The sequence below is a fragment of the Mixophyes fleayi genome, chromosome 10 (genome assembly GCF_038048845.1).
Source record: "Mixophyes fleayi isolate aMixFle1 chromosome 10, aMixFle1.hap1, whole genome shotgun sequence".
Taxonomy (NCBI): Eukaryota; Metazoa; Chordata; class Amphibia; order Anura; family Limnodynastidae; genus Mixophyes; species Mixophyes fleayi.
Genome location: NC_134411.1, coordinates 103,851,263 through 103,875,454, shown reverse-complemented (window position 1 = coordinate 103,875,454; position 24,192 = coordinate 103,851,263). Strand labels below are relative to the sequence as shown.

General features: G+C 43.8%; 2 protein-coding genes across 4 annotated transcripts in view; both read left to right on the top strand.

The window, feature by feature from the left end:
• Nucleotides 1-7,948, top strand: part of ST3GAL2 (ST3 beta-galactoside alpha-2,3-sialyltransferase 2) — a 39,136-nt gene extending 31,188 nt beyond the window's left edge. For all 3 annotated transcript variants that reach the window (XM_075189403.1, XM_075189402.1, XM_075189404.1), the window contains exons 3-7: nt 514-707; nt 1,794-1,973; nt 2,069-2,114; nt 5,697-5,816; nt 5,904-7,948. In XM_075189403.1, the coding sequence (XP_075045504.1) occupies nt 514-707; nt 1,794-1,973; nt 2,069-2,114; nt 5,697-5,816; nt 5,904-6,077 (714 nt within the window). In that variant the 3' untranslated portion in view covers nt 6,078-7,948. The remainder of the gene's footprint in view (nt 1-513; nt 708-1,793; nt 1,974-2,068; nt 2,115-5,696; nt 5,817-5,903) is intronic.
• Nucleotides 7,949-10,656: 2,708 nt separating this feature from the next.
• LOC142104620 (C-type lectin domain family 18 member A-like) overlaps nt 10,657-24,192 on the top strand; it is a 30,069-nt gene continuing 16,533 nt past the window's right edge. The window contains 4 exon segments of the mRNA XM_075189400.1: nt 10,657-12,233; nt 12,235-12,252; nt 12,774-12,992; nt 13,118-13,215. Coding sequence (XP_075045501.1) covers nt 12,120-12,233; nt 12,235-12,252; nt 12,774-12,992; nt 13,118-13,215 — 449 coding nt within the window. The 5' untranslated portion in view covers nt 10,657-12,119.

Below are 24,192 nucleotides of genomic sequence, written 5' to 3'. Positions count from 1 at the left end.
GTAAGAACACAAAGACAGAACGTTATTAATTGTAGTTTAATATTTTGAACAATCTCAATACTTATTGTATTTAAATAAATAACAAAATGACGTGTAAATACAGTTGCAAAACAGTTTTCTGAGAAATAAAAACTGAAACATCATAGTACACTGACTGGAAGGACAGGTCACTTCATACAGGGATTAGATATGGATTATAAAAAGTATTAATTTGATGCATATTGGTGCCTATATAAATGTAATGCACTGGGAGTGACCCCCTCCCCCGTAATTTACTGGTCCTCTGGTCATAGGACCCTCTTGTATAACTGTGCTTCAGAATACATTAACCCCTGGCTTACAGACACACAGTCGTATGAGAGGTGTCTGTGTTTCATGCTAGGAGTGGCGCCCTCTGCAGGGGTGTTAAACACCGACAGGTGAAAGCTGATTGGTTACTTTTGTTGGGTGCACAGTATGACCCTAACATGTTAGTATTGGGGAGCTAGTGACGTTCCAATGTCTTCCGTACAGATGCTGCAGCCCCAGTTCAGGTCCCACAACACTCTGGAGATCTTGTCGCAGCTGTTCCAGATAATTCCTGGTCGGAACCCGTACAAGCAGCGGGACGCCCTGGCGTGCCAGCGGTGCGCTGTGGTTGGTAATTCCGGGAATCTGCGAGGGTCCGGCTATGGGAAGGACATAGACAGCCACAGCTTCATCATGAGGTAAGAGAGAGTCTGCTTATGTGTTGGGTGTATACGGCGCACAGGTGTGCCCACTGATGGAAAACTACCGATGCGTGGACTGTAGTGTTTGTTGCGGGGGACATTGGGCGTGTGTCGCGGGGGACATTGGGCATGTGTCGCGGGGGAACTGGGGACATTGAGATAGAGCTGCTCTCCAGGGTGGTCATTGAGCTCCTTATCTTGCCCCTGCTGCGCACAGTATATATCATGTATAGAGTCGCTGTGCGTTGGAGGATTTATAGTCGGACATTTACTGCAGCGATTGGCTCATGTGACCTCAGTGTGTACGTCCGGTTGCTGCCACGTGTGGATTTGGCGTCTCCAGCTGACTGTTGTCTTGTGATTGATGTAATCAGATGCAGCCAGAAGTTGTTTATCACAATTGCGGCTGTGTGACACTTGTTTACACGCCCGTCAGCTGCTGACAATTTATCTCCCGCACGCTTGTTGTTTATACAGAACTCTTCTGCCCCCTGGTGGTCATGTGCCGCCAGCTCTGTATCCTTCTCTGACATCATACACAGCCCCTGTAAGGTCACATATACTGTGAGAGGATATCACCCCTCAGCTCACTGACAGGAGGTTTGGGAGGAGATAAATAATGAAAACTGTACTGAATGGATGTGTCACGTATCCCAGTATACAGAGAGAGAAGTGGTACTATGCAATTATTAGATATTCCAGTATACAGAACAAGGGAAGTGGTACCGTGCAGATGTCACAGTATACAGTACAGGAGAAGTGGTACTATGTAGATGTCCCAGTATACAGTACATAGGAAGTGGTATTATGCAGATATCACATATCCCAGTATACAGTAGAGGAGAAGTGGTACTATGTAGATGTCCCAGTATACAGTACATAGGAAGTGGTACTATGCAGATGTTACATGTTCCAGCTTTAATATATGTTGGTTTCTTTTTACTATTGTGACCCTGATGTAAGACTTGGGTTAGAGGAGTGGTAGGAGTCCCATCATACATCACCACGTAGCTGTAGTTGGTCGCCCTGTGAGTTTTGTATATTTGCGCTGCGGCTGACGTCGCTCTGGTCTGTTTGGCGCAGGATAAACCAAGCCCCTACACTCGGCTTTGAGAAGGACGTCGGCTCTAGAACCACTCATCACTTCATGTATCCAGAGAGCGCTAAGAACCTCGCGGCCAATGTCAGCTTTGTGCTGGTTCCATTTAAAGCTCTGGATCTCCTGTGGATCACCAGCGCCCTCTCCACCGGTCAGATCCGCTTGTAAGTACCTGATCCCCTGGTTATTGTCAGTGCGTCACGTATGACTCTGCGCTCGTTGGTCCCTACCTCTGACTTGTCTTCCTCTCTCCCTGCAGCACATATGCCCCAGTGAAGGCGTTCCTACGTGTGGACAAAGACAAGGTGATTATATGTCAGATTACTATATAATATGAAGTGGGGTGCGGACCTCTTGTATCTCTGATCTGTCCCAGCATTTATAGTGGATATACAAAGTCTACACACCTGTAACAGATCCCGTGTTACACACACCTTATCGTCATATTCTGCTCCTGGATACACTCGTTACATCACCACACGCGTGTACACTTCCCTCATATGACACGCCTAATCTGATTTACTGTATCACACAGATTTCTATATATAATTATCAAGCCATTATAAATTCATAATCGCAACGCAGATATCTAGGTATGAAATAGGATCTGTACTTGTACAATGATATAATTTCAATAACAAACTTTCACACGGTACATATAACAGATGACATTCTGTGTGTAGGTACAATATCTTATTATGTAGGTATGTGTATGTATCTCAGAATTCATTACAATTCACATGTCAGCAGCATATAGTGCACTAGGGCTGGTACCCCGGACCTCTTCCTTCAGAAAGGGTCATGACAAGGACCTTTACACATTACTTGGCGGTACTAGTGATCGTACTGAAGTACAGATGGTAAATAACAGTTGAAATACAAAATACATTAAAAAAAATCTCTTTATATACAGTTTCGGACACACATGTTGGCAGGGGGTAAACACGCCCTCTACCCCTACCTGGCACAACACCGTCTGAGATATTAAAGTCAATAATTAGCATCAGGATGTAATATATTCTCTAAACTTGGATTTAACATAATTTAAGTTTAACAAAATTTACATCAATCTGTGATTTCCCAAATTACTTGCTGTTACATTATTCAGATAGTTCCCCTATCTCTCCTAATAGGACTCACAGGATAACGACCTCCTGCTGCGCATTCAGGCTAAATTAATTAGCATGGGATTTCCTTTCTTCAGTTATAGAACCAAGTTGCCTCCAAAGTCTCATAATAAATCACTACACAAACAATATGGAAATAAATATATTTAAACTGCCAGCGTTGGGACTTAACCCCTTTGTCGCTGTCCATACTGTACAAACACACATTCAAATTAATAAACATACCGGTTAATACATCTTTACATCCACCAGTGCTAGGGCTGAACCCACCCGATGCTGCGGCAGCCACACGTGAGGGGTGAGGGGCCCTGGACATAGTACCTTTCACTGAGATCCATAGATGATCCCAGAGCTCCTTAGACCATGACTGTCCCAGCAGGAAGCTGCAGGAAATCACACAGGAAGAGCTGATTGGGGGTTAATCACTCTCATTGCTGACAGGTGTATGCTAATTACCTTCCTACAGGATATGTGATTTGTGGACTCTGAACACAGGTACAGCCCCATTGTGAAAGGGTGTGCACACTTATGCAACAGGGACATTTATTTATTTTTATTTTCAAGTCTTCTTCATTTGTCTTCCACTTGCATTGTGTTGTTGTGAGGCCACATTACAGGTGGATAAATGTCTGACATTATTTCAGGCTGGATCTCACAAACACCGGCGATGTCAGTCAGGGTGTGTAGACTTTGTATATCCACTGAAAACCGTGTTTTCTTGAACTTGCTCTGAGCTGGCTGAGAATAATGTGACCTTTGTCCTGTCCCATTTAATGCAAGAGAACACATGTATGTAACTGGGATGTATGTTACTGTAAAGGGACTGATTCGGTGAGATTTAATTCCAGCAGTAACTGCCTTCACAAGGCGGTCATTTTATGTGCTGATCTATTATTCTCTAAGAATAATATCACTGAGAGTGCAGCCTATCCAGTCACTAGGAACCAGTGACATCACTGAGAGTACAGCCTATCCAGTCACTAGGAACCAGTGACATCACTGAGAGTGCAGCCTATCCAGTCAGTAGGAACCAGTGACATCACTGAGAGTGCAGCCTATCCAGTCACTAGGAACCAGTGACATCACTGAGTATGCAGCCTATCCAGTCACTAGGAACCAGTGACATCACTGAGAGTGCAGCCTATCCAGTCACTAGGAGCCAGTGACGTCACTGAGAGTGCAGCCTATCCAGTCACTAGGAGCCAGTGACATCACTGAGAGTGCAGCCTATCCAGTCACTAGGAACCAGTGACGTCACTGAGAGTGCAGCCTATCCAGTCACTAGGAGCCAGTGACATCACTGAGAGTGCAGCCTATCCAGTCACTAGGAACCAGTGGCATCACTGAGAGTGCAGCCTATCCCGTCACTAGGAACCAGTGACATCACTGAGAGTGCAGCCTATCCAGTCACTAGGAACCAGTGACGTCACTGAGTGTGCAGCCTATCCAGTCACTAGGAGCCAGTGACATCACTGAGAGTGCAGCCTATCCAGTCACTAGGAACCAGTGACGTCACTGAGAGTGCAGCCTATCCAGTCACTAGGAGCCAGTGACATCACTGAGAGTGCAGCCTATCCAGTCACTAGGAGCCAGTGACAACACTGAGAGTGCAGCCTATCCAGTCACTAGGAGCCAGTGACATCACTGAGAGTGCAGCCTATCCAGTCACTAGGAACCAGTGACGTCACTGAGAGTGCAGCCTATCCAGTCACTAGGAGCCAGTGACATCACTGAGAGTGCAGCCTATCCAGTCACTAGGAACCAGTGACATCACTGAGAGTGCAGCCTATCCAGTCACTAGGAACCAGTGACATCACTGAGAGTGCAGCCTATCCAGTCACTAGGAGCCAGTGACATCACTGAGAGTGCAGCCTATCCAGTCACTAGGAGCCAGTGACATCACTGAGAGTGCAGCCTATCCAGTCACTAGGAACCAGTGACATCACTGAGAGTGCAGCCTATCCAGTCACTAGGAACCAGTGACATCACTGAGAGTGCAGCCTATCCAGTCACTAGGAGCCAGTGACATCACTGAGAGTGCAGCCTATCCAGTCACTAGGAGCCAGTGACATCACTGAGAGTGCAGCCTATCCAGTCACTAGGAACCAGTGACATCACTGAGAGTGCAGCCTATCCAGTCACTAGGAACCAGTGACATCACTGAGAGTGCAGCCTATCCAGTCACTAGGTACCAGGGACATCACTGAGAGTGCAGCCTATCCAGTCACTAGGAACCAGTGACATCACTGAGAGTGCAGCCTATCCAGTCACTAGGAACCAGTGACATCACTGAGAGTGCAGCCTATCCAGTCACTAGGAGCCAGTGACATCACTGAGAGTGCAGCCTATCCAGTCACTAGGAGCCAGTGACATCACTGAGAGTGCAGCCTATCCAGTCACTAGGAACCAGTGACATCACTGAGAGTGCAGCCTATCCAGTCACTAGGAGCCAGTGACATCACTGAGAGTGCAGCCTATCCAGTCACTAGGAACCAGTGACATCACTGAGAGTGCAGCCTATCCAGTCACTAGGAACCAGTGACATCACTGAGAGTGCAGCCTATCCAGTCACTAGGTACCAGGGACATCACTGAGAGTGCAGCCTATCCAGTCACTAGGAACCTGTGGTCTCTGCTAGTGTCTCAGCAATGTTTCTTGTGACCTGAGAGGCATTCTCCATAATAATGCTTATTTTCATACATTTCAGTATTTTAGTATCATTGTGTAACAACAAATGTTTGGTTATTGTGGTATTTGTAGGTTCAGATCTACAACCCGGCTTTCTTCAAGTACATCCATGACCGCTGGACGGAGCATCATGGCCGCTACCCCTCCACTGGCATGCTGGTTCTCTTCTTTGCTCTTCACGTCTGTGATGAGGTGAGCAGGGTGTCTGTGGCATGGACTGGTCTATACTGGTCTCTGCGCTTTGTCCACTAACCTGTATTTATTCTTCTTTCCACCCAGGTGAATGTGTTTGGGTTTGGAGCAGACAGTCGGGGGAATTGGCATCACTACTGGGAAAATAACCGCTACGCCGGCGAATTCCGCAAAACTGGGGTGCATGACGCAGACTTTGAGGCACAAATCGTTGACACACTTGCCCGAGAGGGTAAAATTAAGGTGTATCGCAGCACATGAGCCCCCCACCCTCCGGACACCATATGGAGCGGCCACACCCCTTCAGTACTTGCTGGCCAATCAGGTTAGCAGCAATGTGCCATTCTGTATCCGACGGCCAGTCCTGGATTTTCAAGGGCACATTTATGACTTCGGAGTCGTCGGTATGATTTTCTTTTTTACACGTCACGTTCTGGTTCATCAGGTGAAATTTGGGTCTTGCCTGTTCTTGCTCCTAACCTGCTGTGTTACATCGGGGGGTCTCCCCAAGGACGAGATCATTGTTGTTTTGCACTGATATTGGGGTCTCAGCCACTGAGATGTCACCGGATAATTAGTATTAATTCATATGTTCCAGAATCTGCTCTGTCTACACCTCGCCCCTCACAGGGCGACCCAGGCTCCCCGGGCAGAGTCAATCCTGACAATCTGTTGGACTATATAAAGCTGCTCTTGTACAATCCTCATCCCTGCATTAGCCAACAATCGAGGACAATTAAACCTTTGCTGGACCCGTCTCCTCTGCCGCTTCGCTTAATCATACGGCCCCCTGTATCTGCTCTGCCACTGTGGGGCGACGTGGAGTTAGGTGACCGTCTGTACAATGATCATGTATTTAGTCTAGGAGGAGCTTCCTTCTATGAATGGATTCTGGGGCCCTCGGCTCGGGGACTCGGCCGTGTTAAACACTTTCTGTATTTTGTGCACTAGTGATATTTTTTTATAGAACCGTCATCTCACCGGTTATTGCCGCTGGATTTGTAGTTTGTGTTGTGTAGCTACACAAAGCTCTGGGCTGAGCACCCGCTCTTGTCTTTAGTACTATAAGCAGATGAAGGTTATATTTTGGGGCACATGCTGACCTCGGATCTGAGCACATGTAAATGTCTTCAAGATGATTCTGTCCTTCTAACTCCAGTCCTTCTCCTCGTCCGGATATTAGTCCACGTCTGCTAAGCTGGGATAATAGTTGCAGCGGGCGACGTGGAGATTGGGGCGATATTCAGCACTTTACCAGAAAATACAATTTCCCAGCACGGTATTTACCTGTGGAGGGAACCGTGCGGGTGTCTGTGGGTGTGATCAGGACACCCCGACCCCCGTCGTCTCATAGCCCCCTGTTCACTGATAAAGCTGCGGCCGATTCTCCACTGACATTTCTCATTACTGGAGAAGTTGATCTGACGATTTGTTTGTTATTTCACCAGTTATTACTGCACAGTTGTCGGTGCTTTATCTTTACATGTCCGCCGAGACGGAGAACTGGGGGGTTCCTGCTATGACACATATTGGTTGTCCAGGTTACCGTAATCCTGACGTGCGACAGGTTTATCCACGGAGGCGGCCATCTTGTAGGCTGTATCCGTATTTCTGCAAACGCAGCCTATCGGCTTACTAGGAACACTTGAAATCACAGAGGCATGAGGCACCTTATGTGAGGTTTCTGGTTCCCAGTGAATGGAGAGGTTGCACTATTATGAATGTTGGTTTAGCAAACAAAATGTCGGCCTCCACCGTGTGCAGGTGATGGGTAGATGTTATATGTCTATGGGGGAATCCAATCTGCTCTGAGAAATGTTTTCTGAATGAAGATGAAGCACTCGCTTGTCCCCCAACACACCCTATAACATGAAGCCACCCCTCAATATCACAGCCCCCCAATATCAGACACCTGGTGGGCCGGAGCCGTGTGTATGAACTGTCCGTGATTCTATGATTTTGTCACATTTTCCGCGATAACAATCTGCTCTTTGTATTAATCCTCTGCTCCTCTTTCTATTACTCACCCCAGTGGTGGACTATCAGTATTATTCTCTGTGTCATTATCGCGCTGCCCCCGTGTGGCAGATACGCAGCGCTGTTTCCAGTAATAAACAAGAATACATTTGTCACCCGTGTTTTGTGTGAATATTACTGGTTGTTATATAGAATACTTCCAGCTGTGTCCACTAGATGGCGCTGTACACCACTAGAAGTAATCAGGGGATGAGAGGTTTAGGGGTACTCACATTCTGCGGGTCACACTTCATCAGCCATCCACATCCACTATTAGATATTGTCCTGATATTATTATATAGCCGATGTCCGGATGAGGGTCTAAATAGAATATTAAATGTCAGGGCCCCAAAATAAAATAGTTGATAAATAAAAAATGTACATGCCCTACCCTAAGATCAAAGTGTTTCTTTCTTCAAACATTTGGTCAGTTAGCCCCGTGGGAGGTGATTAGGGTCAGCAGACATTGTGTAAGATCACAGCCAGTCAGTGACTCTGTGTTTCTTATTTAGGAGACTGATTAGGCAGAGTATACACAAAGGTGTAAATTGGGGATAGGTATCTGCTAAGAGAACTGGTTAGGCCAATACAAAATATAGAAATATTAACTACAAAGAACATGCCTTCATATTTGGGGAATGAGTGTGTCACTCTGTACACTGGGGTGAAACCCACACAAGGGTTGTGAATTATAGATATCAACTATACAGGGAACAAGCGTAGTCTTTTGGAATGTTATCTGGTATTGTGGTACTTCCATCATGTTTGGTATTTATATGTGCGGGAGTTATGACCGGTTTATTGACGGGAGAGTTATGTCTCTGGGATATATCTGTGAAAAGTTAGGTCAGAACTTTTGGAATCTTTTTGAGCAAACCATAGTTGACTCCCAGGGGACATTTCCGCCCCCCACATTAGTATTTACACAGCCCTGTGAATGCCGTCCCATTTCAGTTGGCTTAAAAAGCCTGTGTGCGAGGGGACAGATTGTCAGCTCTTGGGATTCAGTCTAATTGAAGGACTGTTCATCTCTGTCATCGCTTCTGCCTGCCCCAGGCATACAGATTATTATATGGAAATTCATTCTCTGTACATTTATCCCATTTGTTTTCGTAACTGTTATGCATTAATTATTTGAATGTCAATTGTTATATATTTGTGTTTATATCTGAATGCCCGGTACCTTTGTGTATTACACCTAAAATGTAATAAGTTGTGTCCTTGATTCTCTAATACTTCCATTAGCCTGTTAGGAAGAATATCGCTTGGCCATATTAACCCTTTGAATGACTTGTGTGAGATGTGAATACATTTGACCAACAAGCCTAGTGTGGGTCTGTGTGTACATTTGTGTAACAGTTTGAGGTGTTAGTGTTAACCCTGTGATTGCTGGTGTGTGTAACCAGAAGCAGTGTGGGACAGTATGTTAGGCCCTATTGCCCTTATTCAATAGGTGATGGTAGAATCGGCCTGGGATGAGTACTCCCATTACAGGAGTGTGTGGGGGGGGGGGGGGGAACACGGTGTGGGATGAGAGCTCCCAGGGCCAGAGTGTGGGGGTGGGTGGGGGGAACACGGTGTGGGATGAGAGCTCCCAGGGCCAGAGTGTGGGGGTGGGTGGGGGGACACGTGTGGGATGAGAGCTCCCAGGGCCAGAGTGTGGGGGTGGGTGGGGGGACACGGTGTGGGGTGAGAGCTCCCAGGGCCAGAGTGTGGGGGTGGGTGGGGGGACACGGTGTGGGATGAGAGCTCCCAGGGCCAGAGTGTGGGGGTGGGTGGGGGGGACACGGTGTGGGATGAGAGCTCCCAGGGCCAGAGTGTGGGGGGACATGGCCTGGGAATCAGAGCTCCCGGGGCCAGAGTGTGGGGGTGGGTGGGGGGGACATGGCCTGGGAATCAGAGCTCCCGGGCCAGAGTGTGGGGGTGGGTGGGGGGGACACGGTGTGGGATGAGAGCTCCCAGGCCAGAGTGTGGGGGTGGGTGGGGGGGACACGGTGTGGGGTGAGAGCTCCCAGGGCCAGAGTGTGGGGGTGGGTGGGGGGGACACGGTGTGGGGTGAGAGCTCCCAGGGCCAGAGTGTGGGGGTGGGTGGGGGGGACACGGTGTGGGTGAGAGCTCCCAGGGCCAGAGTGTGGGGGTGGGTGGGGGGGACACGGTGTGGGGTGAGAGCTCCCAGGGCCAGAGTGTGGGGGTGGGTGGGGGGACACGGTGTGGGATGAGAGCTCCCAGGGCCAGAGTGTGGGGGTGGGTGGGGGGGACACGGTGTGGGGTGAGAGCTCCCAGGGCCAGAGTGTGGGGGTGGGTGGGGGGGACACGGTGTGGGATGAGAGCTCCCAGGGCCAGAGTGTGGGGGGACATGGCCTGGGAATCAGAGCTCCCGGGGCCAGAGTGTGTGTGTGTGTGTGTATGGGGGGGGACACTGCGTGAGATGAGAGCTCCCGGAGAGTGTTTGGGGTGGGGGGACACTGTGTGGGATAAGAGCTCCCGGGCCAGAGTGTGGGATGAGAGCTCCCGGGGCCAGAGTGTGGGATGTGAGCTCCCGGGGCCGGGCACAGGAGAGGAGGAGTCTGAGCAGACAGTAATAACGAGACAGCAGGGAAGCAGAGGGACACATCACACATGAGCAGATGACATGTTGGGTCTTGTGGGGGGCGTCTGTCAGAAAATAAAGACCTGGAACCTCTTCTTGGGTGTTTCTGCTCCATCGTTAGTCAAACCTCAGAGCAACTTCCCAATCATGAGATTCATTCCAGACAGAATCCAGGTAAGTGGGCACAATGCTGGGTCCTCCCTGGCACAGAGAATATATCATTATATAACTTATACATAGTTACTTTACTCACTTTGATATTAATGATTTGTAGTTCAGTAGATTGTTGGCCCTGTCCTAGGCGACATCTTGTAGGGTTCATCTATAAAACAGTCATTTAAGATGAAATTTAACCCATTCTTTTGTGGATTTAAAGGGAAGGACCCCCCAGCTGTGTTGCAGGATTTGTCACAATGTGTCCATGAGGTTCCGCAGCAGCCGGCTGATATCAGCCGGTCACATCTCCTCACGGGACAAAACTTGGGGCCTCGTGCTACAACATCCAGATAAGTATTATATGCGGGGGTTCTACTTGTTTAAAACCACAAATAATACATTAAAAATGTTATTCAAAATGGCTGTTTTACATACAAACCCACAATCTACAAACACTGCAAATGATTTTTTGTGAATTTTATGTAATAACTTCCAATTAGCAGAGGAAATTGCGTAAAAAACTGTTTTGAAATCTGGAGTTGCTGAGTTATAATCACCTTTCTCAATATCTCCAGGGACAGTCCGGGTTTTATCTTTAGATATTTATCCCTGGAAATCCCCGTTGAGAACATTGAGCACTATGAAAGATCTGTCTCTGTCAGTGTAATTCTTATTGTCTTAGATTTATATATTTTTGCTGAAGAGGAGAAATGAAAATGAAAAGAAGTGAATAATAAATCACACTCTGTAAGCGTGAGATCATGGGGGTGGTAATGCTCTAAGTATCACACATGACGAAGTGAAACGCGTCAGCTCTGCAGCCAAGTGCACCTTGAAATGGTTTTAAGTGTTTGTAACTGCACAAATATTTGATTAAGCCCAAGTCCTTAGGACCCCCTAGCAGTACATGGTTTCCATATCTCCTTGCTGGAGCACAGGTGTAATAATTACTGCCTGACACAGTGTAGCGGTGGTATAATTATGTCACTGGTCACCTGGCAATCCTGCACTGGTAGTGGGTCCTGAGGACTAGATGCTCACAGGCTACAGTTAGGTTTGGACAATGCTGCTGTGTTATGCAAAACCATTCTCTCTCCAGTTCTCAATTAAGTAAACTATTAAAAAAATAAATTAGATACAATTGTACAGCAAGATCCCGTTTTACATGCTAGATTTCAGTATTCTCCTTGTGATGAGCGTGTGAAAGGGTTAATGTGATTATATAAAGCAATATCTGGCACAGCTAAAGCCGAAACCCCACTCTTACCAGGAGGGGCGTTCAGTAACTTGCGTTCCCCACCGTCAGATGTGTGTCGATGGTTACAACTAATACGTCCCACTTACCATGTGCAGATTTATAACTAGAGATGCTCACGGCAGGAATAGAACACAGTGTCCCGGTACGTGGGCTCAGGAAAGGATGGAACGATTCCTGAGGGTCGGTTTTGAGTTGATGTCACTAAGTGTTCTGCACAACAGAAAGTTACGGAGCCGGTTTAGCCTCTGATGGGTGGAGGGTAACAGTGAGGTGTTAGCAGAAGATGGGGTTAATGTACAACAGTCTCTCTCTGTATTTACTCAGGACTGGGGGAGCGGAGAGGTTTGCGTTGGTCGCTCTGCACAACAAGCTACGAGGAAACGTGCACCCCCCTGCGGGCCAACATGAGAAGAATGGTGAGTGTCAGCAGCTGGGCGCAAGTAGGTGGGAGACGGGGAAACAGCTGTTGGGTGGGATTCAGTCCTGGATAAAGTCTGATGAGAAACAATTTCATTTTTATCTCTGAGGGGCCATAAAATCGCACATCTGTGCACCCCCCCCCTCCCCCAGTGCAGCAGGAACCACGGATTCCTAGGGACCTCCAGGCGGTGGCCCCTGAGAATAGTAAATGTGACTCTTACCAGACAACAAGGTCTATGTCAGGAGAGGACGCTCATCAGTCACACGCTGCGTACAACAAGATCCACAGTGACTGTCAGTAACGCCCCGAGATCAGACCCTGTATTTCTCCCTATATTGTCTCTTCCCATCCAATTAGTTTCCAAACTACCAGTGTCCCGGCTCAGACAGATCTCTCAGCGGATTCTCCAGCGACTCCGCACCTGGAAACAAAGTTCATAAAATTTTATGTGTTCTCCTCGCCCTGTACTCAGCAGTACACGTAGTTTAAGCGTTAAAGCTCAGTTTTGTCTGGTAGGACTGGAGCGAGACTCTGGGGGCCCGGGCCTCTGCCATTGCCTCGGATTGCCATCAGAACGCTCCTGATGATCCCCAGATTGGTTGGAATATCCAAAGTTTTCCAGCTGGAACCATATCTCTGATTGATGTTATTAATCTTTGGTTTCATGAAGGAGATGACTATAACTTCCCGACATCCACGTGCAGCGAGCACAGAACCTGCCACCATTACACCCAGGTGAGATCGGTGTCATTAATGGCGCTGGAGACTGGAGGGTGGCGACTGTGCTGGGGAGGGTTTGTGGCACTATGGTTCATGTAGATGCCGAGTGTCCAGAAGGTGACGTTCTGTCCTCCATACAGCTGGTGTGGGCCACGTCGTGGGAGCTGGGCTGTGCAATGAGCAGATGCCCTTCAGCAATGGGCGACACTGATGTGGCTGTATGTGCGTACGCCCCGGGGTGAGGAGAACCGGCTCCACACAGAGCCAATATCATAAAGCACTAAGTGTAACGCAGAATTCTAACAAGACCCAAACAATCCCTACAAGATCCACCTCGATGTCACAGAAATCCAAACCAACCCCATCCTATAACATCACCCAACACTACATCACACTAATTACATCATTACCAATCTGACACAGGTACCTGATCTATATACACATCCTGTTATCCTCAGTATCTCCATCCTATAACACCACCTAATACTACATCACACTAATTACATCATTACCAATCTGACACAGGTACCTGATCTCTATACACATCCTGTTATCCTCAGTATCTCCATCCTATAACACCACCCAACACTACATCACACTAATTACATCATTACCAATCTGACACAGGTACCTGATCTATATACACATCCTGTTATCCTCAGTATCTCCATCCTATAACATCACCCAACACTACATCACACTAATTACATCATTACCAATCTGACACAGGTACCTGATCTATATACACATCCTGTTATCCTCAGTATCTCCATCCTATAACATCGCCCAATACTACATCACACTAATTACATCATTACCAATCTGACACAGGTACCTGAGCTATATACACATCCTGTTATCCTCAGTATCTCATCCTATAACACCACCCAACACTACATCACACTAATTACATCATTACCAATCTGACACAGGTACCTGATCTATATACACATCCTGTTATCCTCAGTATCTCCATCCTATAACACCACCCAACACTACATCACACTAATTACATCATTACCAATCTGACACAGGTACCTGATCTATATACACATCCTGTTATCCTCAGTATCTCATCCTATAACATCACCCAACGCTACATCACACTAATTACATCATTACCAATCTGACACAGGTACCTGATCTATATACACATCCTGTTATCCTCAGTATCTCCATCCTATAACATCACCCAACACTACATCACACTAATTACATCATTACCAATCTGACACAGGTACCTGATCTATATACACATCCTGTTATCCTCAGTATCTCATCCTATAACACCACCCAACACTACATCACACTAATTACATCATTACCCATCTGACACAGGTACCTGATCTATATACACATCCTGTTATCCTCAGTATCTCCATCCTATAACACCACCCAACATTACATCACACTAATTACATCATTACCAATCTGACACAGGTACCTGATCTATATACACATCCTGTTATCCTCAGTATCTCCATCCTATAACATCACCTAATACTACATCACACTAATTACATCATTACCAATCTGACACAGGTACCTGATCTCTATACACATCCTGTTATCCTCAGTATCTCCATCCTATAACATCACCCAACACTACATCACACTAATTACATCATTACCAATCTGACACAGGTACCTGAGCTATATACACATCCTGTTATCCTCAGTATCTCCATCCTATAACATCACCCAACACTACATCACACTAATTACATCATTACCAATCTGACACAGGTACCTGAGCTATATACACATCCTGTTATCCTCAGTATCTCCATCCTATAACATCACCCAACACTACATCACACTAATTACATCATTACCAATCTGACACAGGTACCTGATCTATATACACATCCTGTTATCCTCAGTATCTCCATCCTATAACACCACCTAATACTACATCACACTAATTACATCATTACCAATCTGACACAGGTACCTGATCTCTATACACATCCTGTTATCCTCAGTATCTCCATCCTATAACATCACCCAACACTACATCACACTAATTACATCATTACCAATCTGACACAGGTACCTGAGCTATATACACATCCTGTTATCCTCAGTATCTCCATCCTATAACACCACCCAACACTACATCACACTAATTACATCATTACCAATCTGACACAGGTGCCTGAGCTATATACACATCCTGTTATCCTCAGTATCTCCATCCTATAACACCACCTAATACTACATCACACTAATTACATCATTACCAATCTGACACAGGTACCTGATCTATATACACATCCTGTTATCCTCAGTATCTCCATCCTATAACATCACCCAACACTACATCACACTAATTACATCATTACCAATCTGACACAGGTACCTGATCTATATACACATCCTGTTATCCTCAGTATCTCCATCCTATAACACCACCCAACACTACATCACACTAATTACATCATTACCAATCTGACACAGGTACCTGAGCTATATACACATCCTGTTATCCTCAGTATCTCCATCCTATAACATCACCCAACACTACATCACACTAATTACATCATTACCAATCTGACACAGGTACCTGATCTATATACACATCCTGTTATCCTCAGTATCTCCATCCTATAACATCACCCAACACTACATCACACTAATTACATCATTACCAATCTGACACAGGTACCTGATCTATATACACATCCTGTTATCTTCAGTATCTCCATCCTATAACACCACCCAACACTACATCACACTAATTACATCATTACCAATCTGACACAGGTACCTGATCTATATACACATCCTGTTATCCTCATTATCTCCATCCTATAACATCGCCCAACACTACATCACACTAATTACATCATTACCAATCTGACACAGGTACCTGAGCTATATACACATCCTGTTATCCTCAGTATCTCCATCCTATAACATCGCCCAATACTACATCACACTAATTACATCATTACCAATCTGACACAGGTACCTGAGCTATATACACATCCTGTTATCCTCAGTATCTCCATCCTATAACACCACCCAACACTACATCACACTAATTACATCATTACCAATCTGACACAGGTACCTGATCTATATACACATCCTGTTATCCTCAGTATCTCCATCCTATAACATCACCCAACACTACATCACACTAATTACATCATTACCAATCTGACACAGGTACCTGAGCTATATACACATCCTGTTATCCTCAGTATCTCCATCCTATAACATCACCCAACACTATATCACACTAATTACATCATTACCAATCTGACACAGGTGCCTGAGCTATATACACATCCTGTTATCCTCAGTATCTCCATCCTATAACACCACCCAACACTACATCACACTAATTACATCATTACCAATCTGACACAGGTACCTGATCTATATACACATCCTGTTATCCTCAGTATCTCCATCCTATAACATCACCCAACACTACATCACACTAATTACATCATTACCAATCTGACACAGGTACCTGAGCTATATACACATCCTGTTATCCTCAGTATCTCCATCCTATAACATCACCCAACACTACATCACACTAATTACATCATAACCAATCTGACACAGGTACCTGATCTATATACACATCCTGTTATCCTCAGTATCTCCATCCTATAACACCACCCCAACACTACATCACACTAATTACATCATTACCAATCTGACACAGGTACCTGAGCTATATACACATCCTGTTATCCTCAGTATCTCCATCCTATAACATCACCTAATACTACATCACACTAATTACATCATTACCAATCTGACATAGGTACCTGATCTATATACACATCCTGTTATCCTCAGTATCTCCATCCTATAACACCACCCAACATTACATCACACTAATTACATCATTACCAATCTGACACAGGTACCTGATCTATATACACATCCTGTTATCCTCAGTATCTCCATCCTATAACATCACCCAACATTACATCACACTAATTACATCATTACCAATCTGACACAGGTACCTGATCTATATACACATCCTGTTATCCTCAGTATCTCCATCCTATAACATCACCCAACACTACATCACACTAATTACATCATTACCAATCTGACACAGGTACCTGATCTATATACACATCCTGTTATCTTCAGTATCTCCATCCTATAACACCACCCAACACTACATCACACTAATTACATCATTACCAATCTGACACAGGTACCTGATCTATATACACATCCTGTTATCCTCATTATCTCCATCCTATAACATCGCCCAACACTACATCACACTAATTACATCATTACCAATCTGACACAGGTACCTGAGCTATATACACATCCTGTTATCCTCAGTATCTCCATCCTATAACATCGCCCAATACTACATCACACTAATTACATCATTACCAATCTGACACAGGTGCCTGAGCTATATACACATCCTGTTATCCTCAGTATCTCCATCCTATAACATCACCCAACACTACATCACACTAATTACATCATTACCAATCTGACACAGGTACCTGATCTATATACACATCCTGTTATCCTCAGTATCTCCATCCTATAACATCACCCAACACTACATCACACTAATTACATCATTACCAATCTGACACAGGTACCTGATCTATATACACATCCTGTTATCCTCAGTATCTCCATCCTATAACATCACCCAACACTATATCACACTAATTACATCATTACCAATCTGACACAGGTGCCTGAGCTATATACACATCCTGTTATCCTCAGTATCTCCATCCTATAACACCACCCAACACTACATCACACTAATTACATCATTACCAATCTGACACAGGTACCTGAGCTATATACACATCCTGTTATCCTCAGTATCTCCATCCTATAACACCACCCAACATTACATCACACTAATTACATCATTACCAATCTGACACAGGTACCTGATCTATATACACATCCTGTTATCCTCAGTATCTCCATCCTATAACATCACCCAACACTACATCACACTAATTACATCATTACCAATCTGACACAGGTACCTGAGCTATATACACATCCTGTTATCCTCAGTATCTCCATCCTATAACATCACCCAACACTACATCACACTAATTACATCATAACCAATCTGACACAGGTACCTGATCTATATACACATCCTGTTATCCTCAGTATCTCCATCCTATAACACCACCCAACACTACATCACACTAATTACATCATTACCAATCTGACACAGGTACCTGAGCTATATACACATCCTGTTATCCTCAGTATCTCCATCCTATAACATCACCTAATACTACATCACACTAATTACATCATTACCAATCTGACATAGGTACCTGATCTATATACACATCCTGTTATCCTCAGTATCTCCATCCTATAACACCACCCAACATTACATCACACTAATTACATCATTACCAATCTGACACAGGTACCTGATCTATATACACATCCTGTTATCCTCAGTATCTCCATCCTATAACACCACCCAACATTACATCACACTAATTACATCATTACCAATCTGACACAGATACCTGATCTATATACACATCCTGTTATCCTCAGTATCTCCATCCTATAACACCACCCAACATTACATCACACTAATTACATCATTACCAATCTGACACAGGTACCTGAGCTATATACACATCCTGTTATCCTCAGTATCTCCATCCTATAACATCACCCAACACTACAACACACTAATTACATCATTACCAATCTGACACAGGTACCTGATCTATATACACATCCTGTTATCCTCAGTATCTCCATCCTATAACATCACCCAACACTACATCACACTAATTACATCATTACCAATCTGACACAGGTACCTGAGCTATATACACATCCTGTTATCCTTAGTATCTCCATCCTATAACACCACCCAACACTACATCACACTAATTACATCATTACCAATCTGACACAGGTACCTGAGCTATATACACATCCTGTTACCCTCAGTATCTCCATCCTATAACATCACCCAACATTACATCACACTAATTACATCATTACCAATCTGACACAGGTACCTGATCTATATACACATCCTGTTATCCTCAGTATCTCCATCCTATAACACCACCTAATACTACATCACACTAATTACATCATTACCAATCTGACACAGGTACCTGATCTCTATACACATCCTGTTATCCTCAGTATCTCCATCCTATAACATCACCCAACACTACATCACACTAATTACATCATTACCAATCTGACACAGGTACCTGAGCTATATACACATCCTGTTATCCTCAGTATCTCCATCCTATAACACCACCCAACACTACATCACACTAATTACATCATTACCAATCTGACACAGGTGCCTGAGCTATATACACATCCTGTTATCCTCAGTATCTCCATCCTATAACACCACCTAATACTACATCACACTAATTACATCATTACCAATCTGACACAGGTACCTGATCTATATACACATCCTGTTATCCTCAGTATCTCCATCCTATAACATCACCCAACACTACATCACACTAATTACATCATTACCAATCTGACACAGGTACCTGATCTATATACACATCCTGTTATCCTCAGTATCTCCATCCTATAACACCACCCAACACTACATCACACTAATTACATCATTACCAATCTGACACAGGTACCTGAGCTATATACACATCCTGTTATCCTCAGTATCTCCATCCTATAACATCACCCAACACTACATCACACTAATTACATCATTACCAATCTGACACAGGTACCTGATCTATATACACATCCTGTTATCCTCAGTATCTCCATCCTATAACATCACCCAACACTACATCACACTAATTACATCATTACCAATCTGACACAGGTACCTGATCTATATACACATCCTGTTATCTTCAGTATCTCCATCCTATAACACCACCCAACACTACATCACACTAATTACATCATTACCAATCTGACACAGGTACCTGATCTATATACACATCCTGTTATCCTCATTATCTCCATCCTATAACATCGCCCAACACTACATCACACTAATTACATCATTACCAATCTGACACAGGTACCTGAGCTATATACACATCCTGTTATCCTCAGTATCTCCATCCTATAACATCGCCCAATACTACATCACACTAATTACATCATTACCAATCTGACACAGGTACCTGAGCTATATACACATCCTGTTATCCTCAGTATCTCCATCCTATAACACCACCCAACACTACATCACACTAATTACATCATTACCAATCTGACACAGGTACCTGATCTATATACACATCCTGTTATCCTCAGTATCTCCATCCTATAACATCACCCAACACTACATCACACTAATTACATCATTACCAATCTGACACAGGTACCTGAGCTATATACACATCCTGTTATCCTCAGTATCTCCATCCTATAACATCACCCAACACTATATCACACTAATTACATCATTACCAATCTGACACAGGTGCCTGAGCTATATACACATCCTGTTATCCTCAGTATCTCCATCCTATAACACCACCCAACACTACATCACACTAATTACATCATTACCAATCTGACACAGGTACCTGATCTATATACACATCCTGTTATCCTCAGTATCTCCATCCTATAACATCACCCAACACTACATCACACTAATTACATCATTACCAATCTGACACAGGTACCTGAGCTATATACACATCCTGTTATCCTCAGTATCTCCATCCTATAACATCACCCAACACTACATCACACTAATTACATCATAACCAATCTGACACAGGTACCTGATCTATATACACATCCTGTTATCCTCAGTATCTCCATCCTATAACACCACCCAACACTACATCACACTAATTACATCATTACCAATCTGACACAGGTACCTGAGCTATATACACATCCTGTTATCCTCAGTATCTCCATCCTATAACATCACCTAATACTACATCACACTAATTACATCATTACCAATCTGACATAGGTACCTGATCTATATACACATCCTGTTATCCTCAGTATCTCCATCCTATAACACCACCCAACATTACATCACACTAATTACATCATTACCAATCTGACACAGGTACCTGATCTATATACACATCCTGTTATCCTCAGTATCTCCATCCTATAACATCACCCAACATTACATCACACTAATTACATCATTACCAATCTGACACAGGTACCTGATCTATATACACATCCTGTTATCCTCAGTATCTCCATCCTATAACATCACCCAACACTACATCACACTAATTACATCATTACCAATCTGACACAGGTACCTGATCTATATACACATCCTGTTATCTTCAGTATCTCCATCCTATAACACCACCCAACACTACATCACACTAATTACATCATTACCAATCTGACACAGGTACCTGATCTATATACACATCCTGTTATCCTCATTATCTCCATCCTATAACATCGCCCAACACTACATCACACTAATTACATCATTACCAATCTGACACAGGTACCTGAGCTATATACACATCCTGTTATCCTCAGTATCTCCATCCTATAACATCGCCCAATACTACATCACACTAATTACATCATTACCAATCTGACACAGGTGCCTGAGCTATATACACATCCTGTTATCCTCAGTATCTCCATCCTATAACATCACCCAACACTACATCACACTAATTACATCATTACCAATCTGACACAGGTACCTGATCTATATACACATCCTGTTATCCTCAGTATCTCCATCCTATAACATCACCCAACACTACATCACACTAATTACATCATTACCAATCTGACACAGGTACCTGATCTATATACACATCCTGTTATCCTCAGTATCTCCATCCTATAACATCACCCAACACTATATCACACTAATTACATCATTACCAATCTGACACAGGTGCCTGAGCTATATACACATCCTGTTATCCTCAGTATCTCCATCCTATAACACCACCCAACACTACATCACACTAATTACATCATTACCAATCTGACACAGGTACCTGAGCTATATACACATCCTGTTATCCTCAGTATCTCCATCCTATAACACCACCCAACATTACATCACACTAATTACATCATTACCAATCTGACACAGGTACCTGATCTATATACACATCCTGTTATCCTCAGTATCTCCATCCTATAACATCACCCAACACTACATCACACTAATTACATCATTACCAATCTGACACAGGTACCTGAGCTATATACACATCCTGTTATCCTCAGTATCTCCATCCTATAACATCACCCAACACTACATCACACTAATTACATCATAACCAATCTGACACAGGTACCTGATCTATATACACATCCTGTTATCCTCAGTATCTCCATCCTATAACACCACCCAACACTACATCACACTAATTACATCATTACCAATCTGACACAGGTACCTGAGCTATATACACATCCTGTTATCCTCAGTATCTCCATCCTATAACATCACCTAATACTACATCACACTAATTACATCATTACCAATCTGACATAGGTACCTGATCTATATACACATCCTGTTATCCTCAGTATCTCCATCCTATAACACCACCCAACATTACATCACACTAATTACATCATTACCAATCTGACACAGGTACCTGATCTATATACACATCCTGTTATCCTCAGTATCTCCATCCTATAACACCACCCAACATTACATCACACTAATTACATCATTACCAATCTGACACAGATACCTGATCTATATACACATCCTGTTATCCTCAGTATCTCCATCCTATAACACCACCCAACATTACATCACACTAATTACATCATTACCAATCTGACACAGGTACCTGAGCTATATACACATCCTGTTATCCTCAGTATCTCCATCCTATAACATCACCCAACACTACAACACACTAATTACATCATTACCAATCTGACACAGGTACCTGATCTATATACACATCCTGTTATCCTCAGTATCTCCATCCTATAACATCACCCAACACTACATCACACTAATTACATCATTACCAATCTGACACAGGTACCTGAGCTATATACACATCCTGTTATCCTTAGTATCTCCATCCTATAACACCACCCAACACTACATCACACTAATTACATCATTACCAATCTGACACAGGTACCTGAGCTATATACACATCCTGTTACCCTCAGTATCTCCATCCTATAACATCACCCAACATTACATCACACTAATTACATCATTACCAATCTGACACAGGTACCTGAGCTATATACACATCCTGTTACCCTCAGTATCTCCATCCTATAACATCACCCAACACTACATCACACTAATTACATCATTACCAATCTGACACAGGTACCTGATCTATATACACATCCTGTTATCCTCAGTATCTCCATCCTATAACATCACCTAATACTACATCACACTAATTACATCATTACCAATCTGACACAGGTACCTGGGCTATATACACATCCTGTTATCCTCAGTATCTCCATCCTATAACATCACCCAACACTACATCACACTAATTACATCATTACCAATCTGACACAGGTACCTGAGCTATATACACATCCTGTTATCCTCAGTATCTCCATCCTATAACATCACCCAACACTACATCACACTAATTACATCATTACCAATCTGACACAGGTACCTGATCTATATACACATCCTGTTATCCTCAGTATCTCCATCCTATAACACCACCCAACACTACATCCCACTAATTACATCATTACCAATCTGACACAGGTACCTGAGCTATATACACATCCTGTTATCCTCAGTATCTCCATCCTATAACATCACCCAACACTACAACACACTAATTACATCATTACCAATCTGACACAGGTACCTGAGCTATATACACATCCTGTTATCCTCAGTATCTCCATCCTATAACATCACCCAACATTACATCACACTAATTACATCATTACCAATCTGACACAGGTGCCTGATCTATATACACATCCTGTTATCCTCAGTATCTCCATCCTATAACATCACCCAACACTACATCACACTAATTACATCATTACCAATCTGACACAGGTGCCTGATCTATATACACATCCTGTTATCCTCAGTATCTCCATCCTATAACATCACCCAACACTACATCACACTAATTACATCATTACCAATCTGACACAGGTGCCTGATCTATATACACATCCTGTTATCCTCAGTATCTCCATCCTATAACATCACCTAATACTACATCACACTAATTACATC